This window comes from Vipera ursinii (genome assembly GCF_947247035.1).
Source record: "Vipera ursinii genome assembly, chromosome: 9".
Classification (NCBI taxonomy): domain Eukaryota; kingdom Metazoa; phylum Chordata; class Lepidosauria; order Squamata; family Viperidae; genus Vipera; species Vipera ursinii.
Window position 1 is genome coordinate 23,742,059 of NC_139523.1, and position 20,254 is coordinate 23,762,312.

At 48.3% G+C, this 20,254-nt stretch overlaps 2 protein-coding genes across 2 annotated transcripts; one reads left to right on the plus strand and one right to left on the minus strand.

Moving 5' to 3' along the window:
* Positions 1–767: 767 nt before the first annotated feature.
* SIRT2 (sirtuin 2) lies at positions 768–13,162 on the minus strand. Its single transcript, XM_083369439.1, has 17 exons — positions 13,086–13,162; positions 11,899–12,088; positions 11,754–11,803; positions 9,781–9,826; positions 8,339–8,455; positions 7,838–7,879; positions 6,437–6,543; positions 6,289–6,345; positions 5,597–5,665; positions 5,264–5,393; positions 4,395–4,454; positions 4,227–4,282; positions 3,095–3,171; positions 2,945–2,996; positions 1,976–2,043; positions 1,148–1,214; positions 768–975 (listed from the first exon to the last, which is right to left on the minus strand). The coding sequence occupies exons 2-17, from the start codon at positions 11,912–11,914 to the stop codon at positions 814–816; spliced, it is 1,176 nt and encodes a 391-aa protein (XP_083225565.1). The 5' UTR covers positions 11,915–12,088; positions 13,086–13,162; the 3' UTR covers positions 768–813.
* NFKBIB (NFKB inhibitor beta) lies at positions 12,469–20,022 on the plus strand. The gene is made up of 6 exons (XM_083369440.1): positions 12,469–13,023; positions 13,760–13,865; positions 14,856–15,087; positions 15,998–16,086; positions 17,958–18,191; positions 18,639–20,022. Exons 1-6 carry the CDS (start codon positions 12,632–12,634, stop codon positions 18,675–18,677), a joined length of 1,092 nt encoding a protein of 363 aa, XP_083225566.1. The 5' UTR covers positions 12,469–12,631; the 3' UTR covers positions 18,678–20,022.
* Positions 20,023–20,254: the final 232 nt, after the last annotated feature.

The window sequence follows — 20,254 nt, forward strand, 5'->3', positions numbered from 1 at the left end:
TGCTTCTCCAAAAGTGCTTTCCTTGGTAGGTAGGTAGGTAGGTAGGTAGGAAGGAAGGAAGGAAGGAAGGAAGGCAGGAAGGCAGGCCCATAAATAAGGGCTGAACAGAAGTTATAATCAAGTCTCCCTTTTGTCTTTTTTTTCCACTAAGGCAATTAGAACAAATTTCTGAAGTTAACTGGAAATTAATCAAACTCACCCTCCCAACACTAATAAGGAAAGGCTCTAAAGCAGAGGTGTCCAATCTTGGCAACTTATGGACTCCCAACTCCCAGAATTCCCCAGGCACCATGCTGCCTTGGAAACTCTGGGAGTTGAAGTCCACAAGCCTTAAAGTTGCCACGTTGGGCACCCCTATTCTAAAGAAATCTCCAAGAGATACTCCTGCTGCTACATCAAAACTTCAATTCAATCCTAATTTCAGCTGTTCATGGCTTCAACCGTGCCCAAAGTCCCCACTTTCTGGGATGAGCCCTACTTTTGATCCCACATTTGCCTGGAACTCCATGACCTCCCCCCAAATATTTGATGCTAGATGGCCAAGTGCCTTTACTTAGTTTGTTTGTTAGAATTAGACCCTGCCTTTTTTCCACCAGCGCAAAGTAACCTACGGAAGAATCTTCCTTCCACTTATTCTCCCCGCAACGTAGGAGCAGTTTGGGGGTGACAAGGAACTCGCCCAAAATCATCTAGGGAATTTCCACAGCTTGCCTTAAGGAAATCAAGACAGAAAGCCCCAAGCATCCCCAGTTCGTGGTTTTTTAAAAAAAATAATAATCAAAACGTAGAGTTCTTCAATCTTCTCTAATCTCTTCATTCTTCTTTGTCTGCAGGTGGCTTTTCTTTCTCCAGAGATGGATTCTGTTCTTGCTTCTTGGCCGGTTGCCGATCAGCACCTGCCCCGACACCAACAGTCTGTCCTGATTTGGCCTCAATGACAGCGTGTTCGTTCTTCACAAGCTCCTCCAGTTCTTTCTAAGGGGGAAGAGGGGGGAGAGGAGAGAAAACCATGTAAGGAAGATAACCAAGAAATAAACAGAAACTTCATTTCCTCAGAGTTGGCAAGCCACCCCAGAGGGAGCCAAAGAGAGCCCCGTTAATTTTTACATCTGGGCTGTTCTCGGTGATTTTGAAACAGGAGAGATACCTTCCATCCCAACAGCTCTGCCAAAGCCAGGCAGCCCTCATCGCAGTCTCCGAGCCATGCAACGTCCCTGAAAAATGAAGAATTGTGAACAACGGAACTCCAATTCATTGTTATTTATTCAGAGCTTACATAGCACCCCAGGACAGATACATCTTTTCTTCCAGCAATCTCTACAAACACCTTGTGATCAGGTTGATCTCCCTTGCAAGATCTTCTCCCTAACACACCTGGGCTACGAAGACCAAGTGTGGCCTCCCTAAAGCCACCAGGTGAGCTCAGCATATGGACCAGAAAGTTGCATTATTTATTTTATTTATTTATTTTAATTCCATTTATATCCCGCCCTTCTCCGAAGACTCAGGGCGGCTTACAAGCTTAGCAGTAGCCTTCATTCTATGTATATGCCTGCTTATTAGGGCTTTCGCCCCCCCCCCCCAAGCGGCATTATTACAAAGTCAGCTTATTGCCCCCAACAATCTGGGTCCTCATTTTACCTACCTCGGAAGGATGGAAGGCTGAGTCAACCTTGAGCCTGGTGGGACTCAAACCTGCACTAATTGCAGGCAGCTGGTGTTACTTAAGGAGGCATTAGCCCACTGCTCCACCAAGGCTCCACCAAGGCATTAGGCACACCAAGGGAACTGAGGATTGTCAGAATCAAGAGAAACACACAGCAATTGGTGGCTTAAACTTTCAACTCCTGTCTCTTGCCCAAGACTTTTTTTTTTGCGCCAAACACTGAACACTCTGCATTCCCCATGAGCCAATGGGTGCCTTAAATTCCCAGCACCTGCCCAGCCACAGTCCGGCTCCCCACGGTGAACTTGCCTGTATGCCTTCTCTGAATCAAAATCCATCCCGCAGCCTAAGCCCATCAGGGACATGAAAGGATCACTCTGAAATGAGACCAAAAAGGTAAGAATGTCCTCTTGGAGGGCTCCAAGATGCTGACAATTTTAAAATGGAGGATTAGCAGAGAACCATCGTTATATATAGTGCGTATAGTCAAGGCTCTGGTCTTCCCAGTTGCAATGTATGGCAGTGAAAGTTGGACCATAAGAAAGGCTGAGCGCCAAAGAATTGAAGCCTTTGAACTATGGTGCTGGAGAAGACTCCTGCGAGTCCCTTGGACTGCAAGGCGATCCAACCGGTCAGTCCTAGAGGAGATCAACCCTGACTGCTCTTTAGAAGGCCAGATCCTGAAGCTAAAACTCAAATACTTTGGCCACCTAATGAGAAGGAAGGACTCACTGGAGAAGAGCCGAATGCTGGGAAAGATTGAGGGCAAGAGAAGAAGGGGACGACAGAGAAGGAGGTGGCTGGATGGAGTCACTGAGGCAGTAGGCGTGAGCTTAAATGGACTCCAGAAAATGGTAGAGGACAGGAAGGCCTGGAGGAACGTTGTCCATAGGGTTGCGATGGGTCGGACACAACTTCGCAGCTAACAACAACAACGTTATATAAGCTGGCTCAGGAATTCTGGGAGTTGGAAGTCCACAGTTCGTAAAGTTGCCATAACTGCCCACCTCTGTGACAGAGAATAGGGACGATGACCCGGAGGGGATACGCAGGCAATGTTGCCTAGGCTAAAAAGCTTTTTTTAAAAAAAGTCCAGAGCAACAAGACAGCAGCATTCAGAAGCAGCTCAAGCCGATGCCTTCCGGATTCACAGAAGTAATGCCAGCTCGGGAATTCTGGGAGTTGAAGTCCACAGCTTGGAAAGCTGTCATGGCCACCCATCCCTGCTCTTTTCCCAGGAGCTTCCAATCTGCAGCAGACCAAAGAAAGCAGGCTTACCTCTCCGGTCTTCTCCTTATTGATCAGAAGTCGTGGTGTGTTTACAGGTACCCTGGAAGAAACAGAGAAGAGGAACAATTTAGCAATGATGCCTGCGGCGTCCTGGTTCAGAAAACCCAGCCCTTGCTTGAGCAGCCCAGGTTCACTCACCTGCTGACCAGGGAGGCAAAAGGCTGGACCTGAAGTGAGGTGCCCATGATAATAAGCATGTCCGCATTCTGGAAATCCTGCAAGCAGAAAGTTTGCGTGAAGGATGGCGGGCACCCCAGCACTGCATCCCAGGTTCTAATCTGGTTTCAAAGTCTCTTTCTCTGAAATCGTGCTCTCCGGATAGATTGCTCTGACCTTTCTCTTATTCTGGTCTAGACAGACTTTGCTGTCCCATGTTGTTATAGTCACGATAGACCACAGCAGACTTTAAGGCTCAAGGCGCTCTGGGTTGTCAGACTGATTCAACAGCGAGGAAAGCTCTAGGTTCCTGCAGTGTGCAGATACCTACAGGTAGTCCTCGACTAACGACCACAATGGAGCCCCAAGTTGATGTGGCTAAGCGAGAAATCTGTCAAACGAGTTTTGTCCTATTTTATGACTTTTCTTGCCACGGCTAAATGAATCCCTGCAGCTGTTAAATTAGCAAAACGTTGAAGTGGATCCGGCTTCCCCGTTGACTTGGCTTGTCAGAAGGGGATCACATGACCCCGGGACACTGCGACCGTCATAAATATGAACCAGTTGCCAAGAACCCAAATGTAAATCACGTGACCACAGGGATGCTGCAACGGTCGTGTGAAAAATGGTCATTAAGTCACTTTTTTCAATGCTGTTGTAATTTCAAACAGTCACTAAGCAAACTATTGTAAGTCGAGGACTACCGGTATAGCATTTCAAATGATTGTATACTGGATGCAGAGGAACCTGTGACTATAAAATTAAGAGGTTCATGTGCTAATTTGCTTACAGTGCAAGATCCGGCTAATGTTTGCCCAATGTTTGCTCCAAAAAAGCTTGGAAGAAAACTGAAGGTCATCTCTGTTTGTAGCCTACAACACGCCTCCTTTTGTGCCATATTTTCATTCACCAGATTACATTCATCCTAACCATTTAGGGGGGAGGTGGGAAGAATTTATCCCATCTGATAAATTAGCACACAGGACTAACATCAGTTCGTCTGGGAAATTTTAACCCCTAAAGTCAGGACTCAGAAATCCTGGCTCTTGGGAGACCTCCAACCTGGGGCTGCCACAGCGTGCTGAGTCCAAGGACAAACGACTGAAGCCCTTACCGACTGCATGAGAGAGAAGAAACGAGGGGGCAGATTCTCCCCAAAAAACACGATGTCTGAACAAGGGAAAACAAAACAGAATCTTGGGTTAGGGTTCCCCGAAACCTGATCAAGAAGCACAAAGATCCCAGGAGGCTGCTTTGATGGACGACCGGGTGGGATGCTCACCTGGCTTCACTATGTTCTGACATTTTTCACATCTGGGGGTGAGAGATGCAAATATTTTTTCTGAAAGAAAAAGAAGAGGGAGCCGTGCACAACGGGTCTCAGCCGATTCCGTTTGTAGCTAATTCACCATCTGGCATAAATGGCCTGGGTCCAGGTTACTTGAGGGACGGTCTCACCCCACTGGGATCGGCCCGCACCGCTCGTGCCAGCAGAGGAGGCCTGCTGCGGGTCCCGTCAACCCAATTATTCCGCCTGGCAAGATCCAGGAGGAGGATCTTCTCAGCTGTTGCTCCTCCCCACTGGGACATCTCGCCCCCCCCCAATGTGGGGTTGGGCCCCAACCCTTCTATCTTTTCGTAAGGGCCTAAAGACATGACTGGGCCAGTGGGGGCTGCAGTGGGGGATCAGGGCAATGAAGGTGGTTGATTAATAACAGATTCCACCTCCCCGCGTGTCTTGGGTTGTAAGGTTTGATTTTAACATTTTCTGTTTTAATTCAGATGTAACTGTCAGCCTCCCAGAGTTACCCTATGGTTAGATGGTCGGCCAATTTTATCAATAAATAAATACGAATAACTACAACCCTTACTTCTAACCAGTTTAACCTTCGTCTTGCACCCAGCAGCCATACTAGGCAATCCAAAGCAGACCAGTGGAATCCCTCAAGTTGTGGCTTTCTCCCCTCGGCAGCATTCACACATCTCAGAAACGAGCATTGCTTCTGCTCTGAATATCAAGATCACGCAGCAGGAATAATCCCGAGTTATTCCAAAAGGATTTGTTTTAAAATTTTCTCTACCCGTTTGAGCCCTTCTGGAAAGTCCCCCCCCCCGATAATGTCTTCTCTGCTTCCAATTCCTGACCCTCACCTTTCATCCACTCCAGGCTGTAGGACTTCCTGCAAGTGGAGCTGATGCAGTGGGAGGTATAAAAGGTGCCGTGAGCTTCCACTAAGTGTTCGGGATCCAGACCAGCCACCCTCTCCAAGGTGTCGATGTTCTGGAGGAAGGCAAGGCGTTCAAAATAAATCCAACCTGAAACGGCTGCCAATCCTGGAGCTACACCGGATTAGGGCTCTCAAAACAAGAAAAGGCTAACGGCCCTTTTTATTTAGGAGGCCAGAATAATATCACTAAAGCTTTGTTTTAAAGTGCCAGCCCCAAAGACCACAAAGAGTCCCAAAGGGAAGGTGACTTATTTACCTGAGTGTAGCAGCGCAGTAGCAGCCCTTTATCCTTCAAGAGACGAATGAAGTAGTGACAGACTGTGGGCTGAAAAAGGACCAGAGCCTTAAATGTCACATTTTCTTTTCTCCAAAACACACAAAAAACCCCAAAGGGTAGGTTCTATTGATATGTTTATTAATTCATTCCAAATTTACAGGACCCTTGGCAGTTAACACCGGAACATAAAACGTCCACTGTAAATTAACAATTAAAAACATCCACAGCAATTAAATGAAACAATAAACTGCAGTAAATATGTATATTTTAGGGGCAACTAAGGTATTTCTTTTGTAGGTTTTATTCTGTGGGAATTGTATACCCTTTGGTGGTGGAATAGTTTACAACCAGACTCATAAAGAAAGGCTCTATTTCCCAAGCATAAAAAATTATTAAGAAAACGCAGAGGTTCTACTTTAAAACTTTAGTACCCCCACCCCCACTTAAAACCTCTTAAAAAGACCAGATTTTGAGCATCTCTCTAAAGTAGAAGCAGACAAAAACAGAGGTGGGCTTCAGATCTAGCTTCTCAAGAGTGTGAAAAGGGGGGGGGACTTGTTAGGAACTCTTTGAAGCAACCTTTCTTCTCCTGGCATGACAAGACCACTGCACTTTTAGGATTGAGTTTAAATCCCTGCCCACCGCCTCGGAAACATGAAAAGCCAGCTGACCTTGAACTGCCCTGGGTAAAGCTCCCGAGCCAAGGTGAAGAATGGTTCTGGGTTTTGCTAAATAAAAACAGACACCCAGTCAGTTATGCCAAAGCAAAGAAACCTATTCAGCCCATCTCAATAGCAAGCGGGTAACTCAGCACGGTACCTTGAAATAGCCAATCTCAAAGATGGCTTCGGGATATGGCAGGTTGTACTGCTGCAGATTGGCATACAGGCCCGTGCCAGGCGAGCGGAAATCGGGGATCCCCGCACCTGAGGGGCAGAAAGGCAAATGCTGAGATTGAATCTATTCTAATACCGTACTACAGTTTGAGCTAAGAAGCAGATACTGGTAGTCCTTGACTTATGACCACAGTGGAGTCCAAAATTTATGTTGCGAAGCGAGACATTTGTTAAGTGAGTTTTGCCCCAGTTTACGATCTTTCTTGTCACGGTTGTTATGTGAATCCCTGCAGTTGTTAAGGTAAGAATACAGTCGTTAAGTGAGTCTGGCTTCCCCACTGACTTTGCTTGTTAGAAGGTCGCAAAAGGGGATCATGTGACCCCTGGAACACTGCAACCGTCATAAATATGAGTCGGTTGCCAAGCAATTTAACTTTGATCACGTGACTGCGGAGATGCTGTAATGTTTGTGTGAAAAGCGGTCATAAATGACATTTTTCAGGGTCATTGTCACTCTGGACGGTCACTAAACGAACTGTTGTAAGTTGAGGACCACCTGCACTGTCCTTGAGATTCTCAGCTCCGTTATTTCAAACCCAGCTTACAACAAAGGGGAGAAATTCAGTTCGACTCAGCAGGGTGCCTCTTGTGAACACTCCTTCTCTACTTTCCCAGGAAAAGAGTTCTGAAGAAGCCGAATCAAGCTAAAGCAGGCCCTACACCCGCCAGGCTCAACTGCTCCCACCATTACCTTCCCATAGTCATGTCTAAGAAAACGGGGCTCTAGCACAGGTTTTGCATTCGATTCATAGCTCAAGGAGGGTATTACCCAGGTGAGTTAGGCTTCATATTTAACATTCACCCTGTCTTTCTATTGCAGAGAAGATGGCGGGAAACCCAGGATTGCTTCATGCCCCAGTCGAAGGCTACTAATGTAAACAAAGGCTAAACTCACAAACAAAGGCAAAAATATACACGACCCAGGATAATGTTCAAATGCTAAACCGGCTGAAGGTATTCTTAGCAATCCGCAGTGAGAATGACTTGCTGCGGAAAAAAATGATGCAAGACCTATAAACTCTCAGCAAAGAGACTTAAAGCCAAACCTGACTGTTATGCAGCTTTCCAGATACTTCATCCTGGGAGAGACCGTGGGTCAGGAGTTAAAGAGCAAATATTTTGTAGGTAGAAGAACCCAGGGCCAATTTTCAATATTTCCTAATTAAGAAATAAATCACTGGGGCAGGATAAGAGCACATCTAACTGTGTAAAGGCAGTTTCTAGTTTTATCAACCGGCACCGCTCTCTGCTCCTACATCTGCATAAAACCAAGGGGGAAAAAAATAAAGCAACACATGATCAGCAAAGCCACCGGGACACTTACTAGTCGAGATCCCTGCACCAACCATACAGATTATATTCTTGCCTGCAAGAGAAAGGGCAGGAAGTGCTTTTTAATATCAACCCCTGAATTACACCGTGCCACCCTCAAACCCTGAACAGCATCAATGTTCGGCATAGGCATCCAACCACTGGAGCCAGGGCAACTAGGTGATAAGCCCCAGAATTTCAGAGGCAGGGGTTCAAATTCTTCTGCCGAGAGCCTGACTAAACACCTTTGGGTGGCCCTGGGCAAATCACCTTTGTCCACAGCAGTCCCTATCTGTAAAAACATCAGTGACCACCGGGAAGCAGGCACAGATGCACTGATAACTAGCATTTAACTACAACTCACAGAGGTGCCAAACCTCCGTCCCCTCTTTGATCTACACCACCACCTTCATCACAAGCTCTCTTCCCCCCACCTTTTTTTTCATTCACTTCAGCGGCTGGTAGAAAAAAGACAAGAGCAACATGTTTTAGTCTCTAGGAAGAACTGCTTTACATTTCTCAGTCAGTATGAAGTTGGTCACGCCTTCCAGCGTCAGTTCCTCCAGCACCTTCTCGGGCTTCTCGCTGCCAAAGCCCAGAGTCCGGGAAAAGAGGTTTCGCAAAAATTCCACTGGTAAGAAAGAAAGGAAAGAATTGCAACGTTATCCTTCGCCCTGAAGAGCTGAGACCTGTGCCAATAGGAGAGATCATCAGTGCACTAATGAAGTTACCTAAAGCGATAATGAAACCTCTGCAAGGAAACCACCAAGCTCAGAGAGCACCGGGGAACCCACCCAGTCCTCCTCCTCTCCGCAAACCCCCCTCCCTTCTACCACTGATGATGTTACCTAGTTGGGTCATAAAACGTCTGCAGGAAAATAACCAAACTCAGAAAGTACCAAGGACTCCATGAGACTTCTGCATATTGTGCTAAAAACTCTTACTTGAAGAAAAATCTACCTGCGGCTGAAAAACTATTCTATGCTTTTATGTAATTTTTTTAAAAAATGCTAAAGTATTAAAGCAGCATTTTTCAACCTTGGTAGCTTTCAGCTGGATGGACTTCAACTCCCAGAATTCCCCAGCCAGCCACGGGGAATCTGGTTTGAGGCTTCTCTAGTTTGTTTTGCCTCAAAAAGCAAAAAACAAAACCCTGGGTTCCCCTCCTCGTTTTATAGAAGGATAACTCTGAAAGGTAAGGCACATTGTTGTTTTAAGTGAGCTTGTCGATCAGAAGGTCGGCAGTTTGGCAGGTCGAATCCCGAGTGCCACGTAACAGAGCGAGCGCCTGTTACTCGTCCCAGCTTCTGCCAACCTAGCAGTTCGAAAGCACGTAAAAATGCAAGTAGAAAAATAGGGACCGCTACGGTGGGAAGGTAATGGCGTTCCGTGCGCCTTTGGCGTCTAGTCATGCCGGCCACATGACCACGGAGACATCCTCGGACAAGCGCTGGCTCTTCGGCTTTGAAACGGAGATGAGCACCGGCCCCTAGAGTTGGAAACGACTAGCATGCATGTGCAGGGGAACCTTTACCTTTACCTTGCCCGTATTCTAGTCTTGTTTTTGACAAATAAGCCCTGATTTACGTGCTCCACTGGACATTTGCTCATCTTGTCCTGAGGCAGCTGACACACACTTAACAGCTCACTAATAAATGGGCATGTACCATTTAGTGCTGCCCAGGGACAGAAGACAGATCCATTGTGTCTTTGCTCAATGGATTAAGGCCAGCCTTACCTTATTGCAGGCCAAAGAATGTAATTATAATGCTTGATTAGATAGTTACTTTGTTTTTATCCTGGATTGCACAATTCAGGGGTTTCTGTGTCTACAAATAATTTTTATTAGCTATAGGAAGACGGCGATAGTTTGGAGATACAGTATAGGGATAGCCTCAATTTATACTTTCACTATATTTAAAGTAAAACATGAACTCCCACTGGATAGTTACTTACTTTCTGTCTGGCCAGAAGCTCCCCCTTCCTCATCAGAATCTGAACTCTATAGGAAGAAAGGAAGCAGGGATGTCATTTCTAAGAATTCCTTAATATTAACTGCATTTATTAAGATCGTAACTGGCCAATCTTGCCTGGGCTCAAACTGAGCAGGGTCAGGACCTGTTAAGCACTCAAAAAAAAAAGTACTGTAAAATTCCAGAACTTCCCAAATCCCATCTATCCTTTCCTAAAGATGTATTTTTAAGTGGATCCTGCACTTTTTCCAGAGCTGCAGATGCTTTCCGACCTCAAATGCAGAAAGCCCCTAGCCCCAGGATGGATGTTCTCCCATTAGCGTTTTTAGAGAAGAGATATAAGAGCCTCCCATTTGAATTTAAACTACGCCCAGAGGAGAATGAACCTCTGAAGCAGCAAGATATCCTGTTTTTCAACCTGGGCAGCTTGAAGATATGGACCAACTCCCAGAATTCTGCTGGTTGGGGAATTCTGAGAACTGATGTCCACAGATTTTCAAGCTGCCCAAACTGAGAAACACCATTTTATACCGTCCATTCCACATTAAATCCAATTCCCCAGTCATTCTGATCAGTTTTGTTCACAATCATCAACCTCAAGTGACTTTCTTAAGTGTAGCCAAATTTTGTCATTTGTCTGTAATAGATGCAATAGTTTGAATGACAGGTTTGATTAACTGCACAACTAATGCAAGTGTTTCTAACTTATTTATATGTATGTCTATTATTTATGCATTACTGATTTAGATTTTGATATTTTTACTTGATTATATATGTAGTCCTCAATGTACGACCACAATTGGAACAACTAAGCAAGATGATTGTTAAGTGAGGCACACCTGACTTTATGACTTTTTGCTGCAGTCATCAAGCAAAATCATTGCAGCCGTTAAGTGACTCACATGGTTGTTAAGCAAATCCAGCTTTCCCCATTGACTCTGCTTGTCAAATTTTGATCGCCTGACTTTTGGAGTGGCTATGATGGTCATTAATATAAGGACTGGTTTAAGTCACTTTTTCCTGTGTCCCAACTTCAAATGGGCTTAATGGTCGTAGGTTTGTGTATGTCATGAATTTTGAGGACTGGCTGTAATTAAAGACCTACAGGCAGTCCTCGACTTACAACAGCTCACTTAGTGACCATTCAGTTACAACGGCACTGAAAAAAGTGACTTACGACCATTTATCACACTTACGACCTTTGCAGCGTCCCCTGGTCACGTGATCAGAAGTCAGACGCTTGGCAACTGACTCGTATTTATGACGGTCACAACGTTCAGGGGTCACAGGATCCCCTTCTGTGACCTTCTGACAAGGAAAGTCAAGGGGGAAGCTAGATTCACTTCACAACCTTGTTGTGTTATTCACTTAACAACTGGAGTGATTCGCATAACAACTGCGGGCCAAATTCCCTTACCAAAAGCTTCACTTAGCAACGAAAATTCAGGGCTCACTCGTGGGTCATAAGTCAAGGACTCCCTTTATTAGTATAGGAGATGGGATCCCCTCCTGATGTGCCTCCATGGCCGGGCAGAGTCTACCCTCAAGGCACCCAAACAAGACCGCCAGTGGGCCAGTCACTGTACTAGTGCAATTTTATTCTATTTTGTAAAATCCTAACAAAACAAACAAACAAACAAAAAGGAAATTGCCACCGGAGCAGGATTTTGCTCGGAGGATTTCCCCCCCCCCCTCAACTGACTCCCTCCCAGCTGAGCCGGGGATGATGGGCCTGGAAGTCCCCCCTCCCCCGCTTCAAATGACTTTTAAGAGTCCTCCTTCTGCGACTCCAGCCGCTTTCCCAGGAAGCTCCACCGGTTGGATTTCCGCCTGGTCGACCGCGCTCAAGGAAGAGCCCCCTTCACCCTGCGGGGCAGAGCCGCCTGGAGAGAAGGCCTCAGAGGGGGAGGATTTCGAGCGACGCCCCCCCCCCAATTTCGGCCCCCCAATCCTCACCGAGGACCTGGAGGCCTTTTCGGCGTCCGCTTCGGGACTGGCGGCAGCGCCTGTGACAAGGGAAACACAAGGGAGAAGGGGAGACTGGGCCTCGGGCCTCCTCCTCCTCCGCCGCCCACCATACCCTCAGCGGCGGCGCCGTTACCTTCCCGGCTTTCCATGGGAGGTCGCGTCGCTGCTCCGCCGAGAATCCAAACAAACCGTTGGCCCCTGAGAGGAAAACTACAAGCCCCGAAAAGCCGCGCGGGAGGGCAGCCAATGGCCAGCCAGCTTCCAAACAAACGTCTGACGTCAGCGATGGGCGTCAAGGGACCTTTGGGCTTATCCAAGCGCAGCTAGAGAACGAGGGAGGGGGCGGGGAAAGAGAAATTACAAATAAACCCCACCTCCCTTCAGGCTTTGCGCCGTCGCCGTGACGTCGCCGAAGTGGAAGGCGTCCTTCCCAGTTAGGGCGTCCTCAAGGCCAAAAACAAACAAACAAACATTAGACGGCGGCGAATCTAAACAATCTAAAGGAGGGGACGTTCTGAAGGCAAACGCCATAAGTTGAAAAAAACATGCCAATGTTACTCAAGCTCTGTCCCTCGCAGAACTCCACTTCCCATCATGCCTCGAGGGGAAAAAATGGCGCCTCCGTCTTCTTTTTTTGACAAAACGCAGGCGCGGAGGGGGAGAGGGAGAGGCGACGGCAAGGGAGCGTCACTACAACTCCCGGCATGCCTCTCTTCGTCTGATAAGACGCTCGTCCGGGGAATCCCCAGGCCGCTGAAATTCCCCTTCATGGCCGCCTCGGCCGGGGGAGCCGCTTTAGAATCGCCAGCCCCCGGGCCGCCCGGCCTGGCCTCCGCCATGGCCCCGCTGTAGGCCCGTCCCGAGCCATGGCCTCGGTGCAGGGGCAGCCCGTCGCCCAGGGCGGCCCCCGGGAGCCCAAGCGGCTGGAGGCCGGGGCCGAGGACTGGTGCGACAGCGGCCTGGGCTCGCTCAGCGAAGGGCAGCTGGTGCAGCTGCGGGAGGATGGCGGCCTGGGAGGGCCCGGAGAAGGCGAGGGGGGGGCCGCGGCCTGCCCGCTGGCCCCTGACCCCAGAGCCCCCCAGAAGTCCCTGGAGGAGGAGGAGGAGGAAGAGGAGGGGCGCCTGGACTCGGCCCTGGGGGGCGACGAGGGGGTGGGCGACCTGGCGGAGGGCGTGGGGGCGGTGCACCTGCAGAGCCAGGTGGCCCCCGAGGCTTGGCTGCACCACGTGCTGGCCTTTGTCACCGAGGATGGAGACACGTAGGTACCCGGCCGGGGGGGGGGGGGAGAAACCACAGTTAATTTAAAGTTGGCTGGCTCACCTGATGTCCTGCTTAATGACCAGCACAATTGATAACCGTCATTCCGGGCCCAGTTACGGTTCTTAGCCGAGGAGTTAACTACCTGGACAGGTAGGTCCTCGGCTTACGGCCACCATTGAGCCCCAGGTTTGCGTTGCTGAGCGAGACGGGCTTTTGCCCCATTTCCACGACCTTCCTTGCCACAGTTGTTAAGTCAATCGGTGCAGATGTGAAGTTAGTCTTGCTTGCCTTCAGGAATCGTGGGCGCTCCATCCCTGGAGGGTTTTAAGAAGAGGCTGGACAGTCCCTTGTCTGAGATGGTATAGGTCCTCCTGCTTGAGCGGTGGGGTGGACTAGAAGACCTCCGAGGTCCCTTCCAGCTTCTATTCTAGTCACATGGTTGTTAAGAAAATCTGGCTTCCCCGTTGGCTTGTCAGAGGGTCACGAAAGGGGATCACGTGTCCCCGAGAACACTGCAACCATCTTAACTATGAGCCAGTTGCAAAGCATCTGAATTTTGATTACATTGCCGTGGGGATGCTGCGACGGTCGTGTGAAAATTGGTCCCTTTTTTCCAGTGCTGTTGTAACTTTGATCAGTCATTAAGCGAATGGTTGTAAGTCAAGGACTATCCATACCAGAGAATGTTTCCCCACCCTTTCATCGCCGCGTTTGCTCTCTTCCTCTCTTTCCAGAGCTCTCCACTTGGCTGTGATCCACGAACACGAAGCCTTCCTGGATTCTATTCTGCAATACACCCACGGGACGGATTACCTGGATATTCAGAACGACCTTGGCCAGGTGAGACCACAAGGCACTTTTGCTTCGCTCGGACTGTCCCAAGGTTCGCAATGAGAATAGCAAGACTGCTGGGGCAGACCTGAGAGAAAGGATTTGTCTTGGTTAAATTTCAAAGGGTCAAGGCCGAGTGCAATACAAGAGTGAGACTTGGAGATTTTGAGTGGATCGGATACCTTTTAGGCCTGGTGTCAACGATCCGCTAAACAATAATAGTTTTGGTCTTCTCTTAAAACGTGTGTCCAGTCTTGGCAACTTGAAGACTTGTGGCTGGCTGGGAAATTCTGGGAGTTGAAGTCCACAAGTCTTCCAAGTTGCCAAGTTTGGACACGCACAGACCCTGCCTTAAATTACTGTATTTTTACGTATCTCGGCTGCTGCTTGTGTGTTTTAATTTTTGTGGATGTTATGATTATTTCTGTTTGATATTGCTCCTTGCCCAGAATCACTGGTTGAGATGAGTGGCTTTGTAAATGGATTAAACGGGGAACCAATTAACCCTGCCATTGTCAGCCCAAAATTTCTCTTGCTAAGCGAGACGTTTGTTAAGTGAGTTTCGCCCCATTTTACGACCTTGCTTGCCACATTTGTTTAACTGAATCAAGTTAGTGAAACGGTCGCTAGGTGAATCTGACTTTCCCATTGACTTTGTTTGTCAGATGGTTCCCAAATGGGATCATGTGACCCCAGGACGCTGCAGCTGTCATAAATATGAGTCAATTGCCAAGCGTCCAAATTTTGACCATGTGACCACAGGGATGGCTGCAACGGTTGTGTGAAAAATGGTCATTCACTCACAGTGCCGTTGTAACTTTGAATGGTCACTAAATGAACTGTTGTGAGTGGGAGGGACTACCTGTACTGAATGACGACATCAGTGATGGAAATTCCAATTCTGGTCGTAAGTCGAGGACTACCTATAAGGGCTGAGCATGCTCTGCAAAACCATCCAGTTGGTTCTAAAAGTTCCGCTCTTCCTTCTCTTTCCTCTAGACCGCACTTCACATTGCCGTCATCCTCGGGGCGTCTGGCTTTGTTGGCAAACTTGTGTCGGCAGGAGCCGGGCTGTGCGTCCAAGAGAAAGGAGGCCACACAGCGTTGCACTTGGCCTGCAGGGAGGGATGGTGGGATTGCGCTCAGCAGCTTCTGGCTCCGCCGCTCGCCATCCAAAGGCCCGGTCAGGGCAACCGTTTCCGGGCCCAGCTGGATTGCACCAATTACGATGGTAAGCAGCGCCTGCGAAATAGGTAGAACCAACCTCTTTGTAAACAGGGAGAGAGAGAGAGAGAGCTGTGAGCACAAGTTTCTAGTCCTCATGGCTGGGGGAAGTAGAGAAGATCACCGGCATGCCTTCTAAATTCACACAAATATAAATTTAGTCATGTCCTGATGAGCTGCTAACCTTCTGTCCTGTTTGTTTATTTTGCGCAAGTAGTCCTTAACTTACCACCGTTCATTTACTGACCGTTCAAAGGGACAGCGGCACTGGAAAAAAATGAGCTATGACTGTTTGTCATACTTAACTATCATTGCAGCATTCCCCACAGTCCCGTGATCAAAATTCAGACAACTGACTCGCGTTTATGATGGTCGCAGCGTCCCAAACTTTTGTGGTCCATTGTCGTAAGTCGAGGACCACCTGTGTGGCGTAACCCAATACAGCATTAATGCATGGAATTCACAAAAGCAGCGTATAAAATATAAAACATCAGAACAGTGAATTATTTTAAAAATGCAGGAATCATGAACAAGATTATGTCCTGTTTATGGCCTCTCATAACGAGAAGTCTTAGGGTTAACAAAACGTGTGTCTCTTCCTTCTTTCCCCTCCCTCTTAGAATTTGATTTTTGCTCTCCTTTTCCGAAGTCTGTTGTTTACTTCTAGCGCTCTGTGGTTAAAAATTTACCTCCTTGCCGGATTTGCATAGATTACTCAAATGCTGGGCAGGACAAACTGAACAGAATTGGAACAAATGTTATTTATTTTGTACAATGGGTTTCCTTTGAATTCCAGTGTGGCAAGTGAAGGTTTATAGGTCAGAGGAAATGATATGTTGTTTTTCTATTCTGTTGCCCAAGTTGACCTCATAGTATTGTTTGCTCTGTTCATCCTCCACCCCCCCTCCCTCTCCCAGGTTACATCCCTTTGCACGTGGCCATTCTGCGGAAAGATTTGGACATGGTCAGCCTCTTAATCTCTGCTGGATCGGACCTCAACAAGCCGGTTAGTTTTTTTTGGAGCTGATAAACTCTCAGAAGATCTAAGTCAATTTTGCTATAATTGCAAACAAAATGATCCTCGTTATTAGGTTGGGGAAAAAAAAGCTGTAAATTCAAGTAGAAGAGCAATCAGGTAAAAAAATAAATAATTACAGGTAGTCCTCGGTTTACGACCATAATGGAGCCTGCCCATAACGGTTGTACGTCACGACGGTCATAAAACAGGTTTATCACGTGACCGACCTGATTATGACCTCTCTTTTTTTTTTTGCAACAGTCATTAATCATAGCACAGTCATTAAGTGAATCCATGGACATTAAACAAACCCATTGTTTGCTATGGTTTTTTTTGTTTTGTTTTTTTACCCAAAACCAGAAGTAAATACCAGGCTTTGTCAAAAAAAGTCATAAAACATAGTCATGTGACTGCAGAGACAGGCCAGTCGCCAAGGACTGAAATTGTGACTATGGGGGGTGGGTTGGCCTTGAGGACCAAGTCATAAGTGTCTTTCGGGGGTCTGTCATAACTTCAGTCGCTAAGCAACCAGTCGTAAGTCAAGGACCCCCGTATTAAAGCACCAGTCAGTTTTGACCAGTGGAAGCTGAGATGGATATTGGGTGAGGAGGTGGGCAGTCGAGTAAGGGAAGGAGTTGCCAGAAGCTGGGGGCAGTGTTAAAAGAGGGATCCGCCTGGAATCCCTGTGTGGCCACAAGTGGACTTAGTCCCTGCATTGGGATTCTAGGCTGATCCCTCTTTCAACGCCGCCCCCAGCTTCCGCCACTGTTCCTGCTGCATTATTGTTGCGAAACTATATCTCAACTACAAGAGCTTGAAACTCGTTTTGCGTGCATAGCACTAACTCGTGGCTGAGATATGCGTTGTAACTGGAGCATCCAAGCAGGAATGACATGCCGCCTTCAACTGAGCTGTCGACAAGCAGTTGTTGTCTTGGTGTGACATCAACCACGTTCTAGCTTATCATGGCTTCCCGGCCTATCCCACAGGCTAAACGAGGCCCAGGTCCTGCCCACGACTGACCCACAAACACAGCCAACGCCCCGTTGTAACTAGCCCGGCCAATTGTGCAAACCCAGCCTGTTTGTAAGCTGAGCTTATGTAAATGTGAGAATTCCAGCCTGTGCCATGTTGCAACTTAGTGGCTGCCCTGAAGCTCTTGCCTCAGTGAAGGGATGTCGAGCTGACTTTTGGGAAGGCAGGGGGCCACACCTGGAGCCACGAGGGAGGGGCTGGGGCAGAAGATGAAGTCCAGAAGTAGAAGAACGGGTGAGAAGGAAAGTCAAAAGAATCTCGCCTTGATTTGGCTTAGTATGCAGGTAGTCCTCGGCTTACTGCCATAATTGAGCCCAAAATTTGTGTTGTTAAGCGAGAGATTTGTAAAGTGAGTTTTGCCCCAGTTTACGACTTTTCTTGCAGCTTATTAAGTGCATCCCTGGAGTCGTTAAGTCATTAAGACGGTCATTAAGCGAATTGGCTTTCCCCCATTGACTTTGCTTGTCAGGTTACAGAAGGAGATCACGTGACCCAGGGACACTGCAACCGACATAAATATGAGTAAGTTTCCAAGTGCCCACATTTTAACCCCGTGACCACGGGGACGCTGCAACGGTTGTAAGTGTGGAAATTGGTCGTAAGTCTCTTTTTCCAGTGCCGTTGTTACTTCGAACAGTCACTAAATGAATGGTCGAGGACTATAAAAGGAACAGAGAAGGAAGAGCTGTCAAGATGCGGTTATTCTACTCTACAAGAATGAAGTAGCATTCTTGGACCCCCTGCCTGACGGGTGACGTCCTTGAGCCAGTGCCCAGCTCAGGTGACGTTGCTGTACCTTTTTCCCCACCCCCCCTCCTCTGCAGGAGCTAAGTTGTGGCCGGAGTCCCCTTCACCTGGCGGTGGAGTCCCAGAGCCCTGAAGTGGTGGAATGCCTCTTGCGTGCAGGAGCCGACACGGAGGCACGCATGTATGTAGGCTACACGCCCATGTACAGCGCCATGCACCGGCCCGACCAAACGATCCCACAGCTGTTACGGGAATTTGGCTCAGAAGAGCCGGACTGGGATTCCGAGGAAAGCGTGGACAGTAACAGCGAGGTGAGAGAGGAAGGGAGGGGTTGAGGGAAGGAAGGAGGAAGGAGTGAGATAAGGGAGAAGAAGAAAGCTAAGAAGGAAGCAGTCAGGGAGGGGAGGAGGAAAGAAGGAAGGAAGAGGAAGGAGTCAGACAAGGGAGAGGAAGGAAGAAAGGAGACGGAGGCAGGAAGGAAGGAATTATTGGTCAGAGCAAACTGATAGTACAGTAGACAAGAGCCAAGGGCATTCAAGGTGGGCTGGGCTTAGGCCTCTTGTGGGCGCAAAGGGACTCGAGACTGATGCCACACTTGACTCCTGCCTCCCTCCCTCCCTCGGGCTCAGCCTGTCTTCTGATATAGGAAGATCGACCTAGAGTTGGCCCAGCCAATGGTCTCTTCCTTCTCTCCTCCCCCCCACTTCCACCCCAGCATCCTGCAGGCATCCAACTTGTTTTGACCTTTCTTTCCCTAGGAAGAATACGACGACATCGTGATCAATTGTGGCCACTAGAAGGGAACCCTTTTGCCCACACCGGACTCCACTGAAATTGCCCCATGGTGGCAGCTGGCTATGGTCTCTGTAGCAATTGCATCTTCACTGTGAGCTAGATGTGAAAATTATTTATAAAGGCCGGGACAGAAGGGGAAGCGGCCTTATCTGGCCTGGAGGCGTCCTCCCCACTATCCCCATTCTGACATGTACCCTTTGTTATTTTGTCCTGCTTCAGAAATGGATGTCTTGTCTCTGATGTTGGTGTCTTGCACTTGCCAGCCTTGACGTTTCAGAATCAATAGGTTTGGGTTTCTTTTGTAACCAAGTGGCCGGTGGGTGTCCTGAGCAGAGCCTAGTTGTGAAAAAGCCTTGTCTTATCCATCCCTTTCTGGAGCACCCCCTGCCTTTCCTGGGAATGCTCCCGCTCAGATTCGTGGTGTCCCTTCCTTCTTAATGTTGGTCCCGGTTTGTGGATCTTCTAGAGGGCCTGAGGGCCTTGGATGGGCTCCCACCTCTGGTGGTTGGAGAGCTGGGGAACTGCCAGGTGCAAACAATGAGATCCACAGGTGAAGGGTTCAATTAGCTACTTCCTTGCTGATGGCCTAAATGCAGGAATCTGCCCAGATTTACAGTTTGCACCTGGGTCAGACGGGATGAGCTTCAGCAGCATTCAAGAAGGTCACCCTGCCCTTTTGTGCCTACGTAGAGATTCTAGACTAGTTCTCCGCTTGACTCCTCTCCCTGGCTCGGACAATGGCTTTCCAACAAGAATAAGGTCCCCATCCTGGCACAAGGAAAGTTGTCCTCTGCCTGGCTTGGTTTTCAACTCACCGCCGTCCCAACCAGCATGAGATTGTGGGGGAGCTGTAGTGCTAAATATTTGGACCAATTTTTCCCCCGGGCTTAGCAAGGGGGTTGGGGTCAGTCTGGCCACTAGGACTCTATGGAAGAAGACAGAATTGGAACCCGGAACCCGCTTGGAACTGGAGTTCAGCAACAACTGGGGGAGCTGGAGGGTCCCCACCCCTCTCCTAGGGGCTGGCTCCGGAGCGAAGCACCCCCAGGAGTGTCTCTTTAAAATAGCCCCTTGGGCGTCTTCAGCACAGCAGAAAGAATGGTGTGTTTGCCAGGCGTTGGAGCTCTGCTCCACCTTGCCGTGTTACGTTTCCGCTCCCCTTCCACGGAGGCTCAGTGTTTTGAAGTTCCAGCGTGGTTTCCTGTGACCTGTTTAGATTTGCATTTATGACTTGGTTCTGTCTCTTCTCTGCTTTTTTTTTTCTTTCTTTCTCCTGCCTCTCTCTCTCTCTGTTGATTGTAATCTGTAGGTCTTCCCGAGCAGACAGATTAAACCTTACGGATCTTGTGTGTTTTTGTCTTCCTGTTCATTGCTGCTTTGGGGCAGCAACCCCTGAATGTTCAGCGGTATCAGACTCAGATAGGAGGACCCACAAGTCAAAACGACAACAACACAACCCATCCCACGTGATGACGGGCACATTTCCAGATTGAAAGCAAGGCACATTGCCGCTCTCGGCTGGTCTCCGACCTTTTCTTTAATTACAGCCTCCTTTGAGACGAAGGGGGAAACTGTCGCA

What these genes read in the sequence shown, in the direction of transcription:
- SIRT2 (XM_083369439.1), bottom strand. An exon ending in TTTACCCAGGGCAGTTCAAG is followed by an intron (nt 5,666 to 6,288) that starts GTCAGCTGGCTT and finishes GTCCTTTTTCAG; the next exon opens with CCCACAGTCTGTCACTACTT. An exon ending in TTTGCCTCCCTGGTCAGCAG is followed by an intron (nt 2,997 to 3,094) that starts GTGAGTGAACCT and finishes TGTTTCTTCCAG; the next exon opens with GGTACCTGTAAACACACCAC.
- NFKBIB (XM_083369440.1), top strand. Translation starts at nt 12,632, where the DNA reads ATGGCCTCGGTGCAGGGGCAGCCCGTCGCCCAGGGCGGCCCCCGGGAG. An exon ending in GTCACCGAGGATGGAGACAC is followed by an intron (nt 13,024 to 13,759) that starts GTAGGTACCCGG and finishes CTCTCTTTCCAG; the next exon opens with AGCTCTCCACTTGGCTGTGA. An exon ending in GGATTGCACCAATTACGATG is followed by an intron (nt 15,088 to 15,997) that starts GTAAGCAGCGCC and finishes TCCCTCTCCCAG; the next exon opens with GTTACATCCCTTTGCACGTG.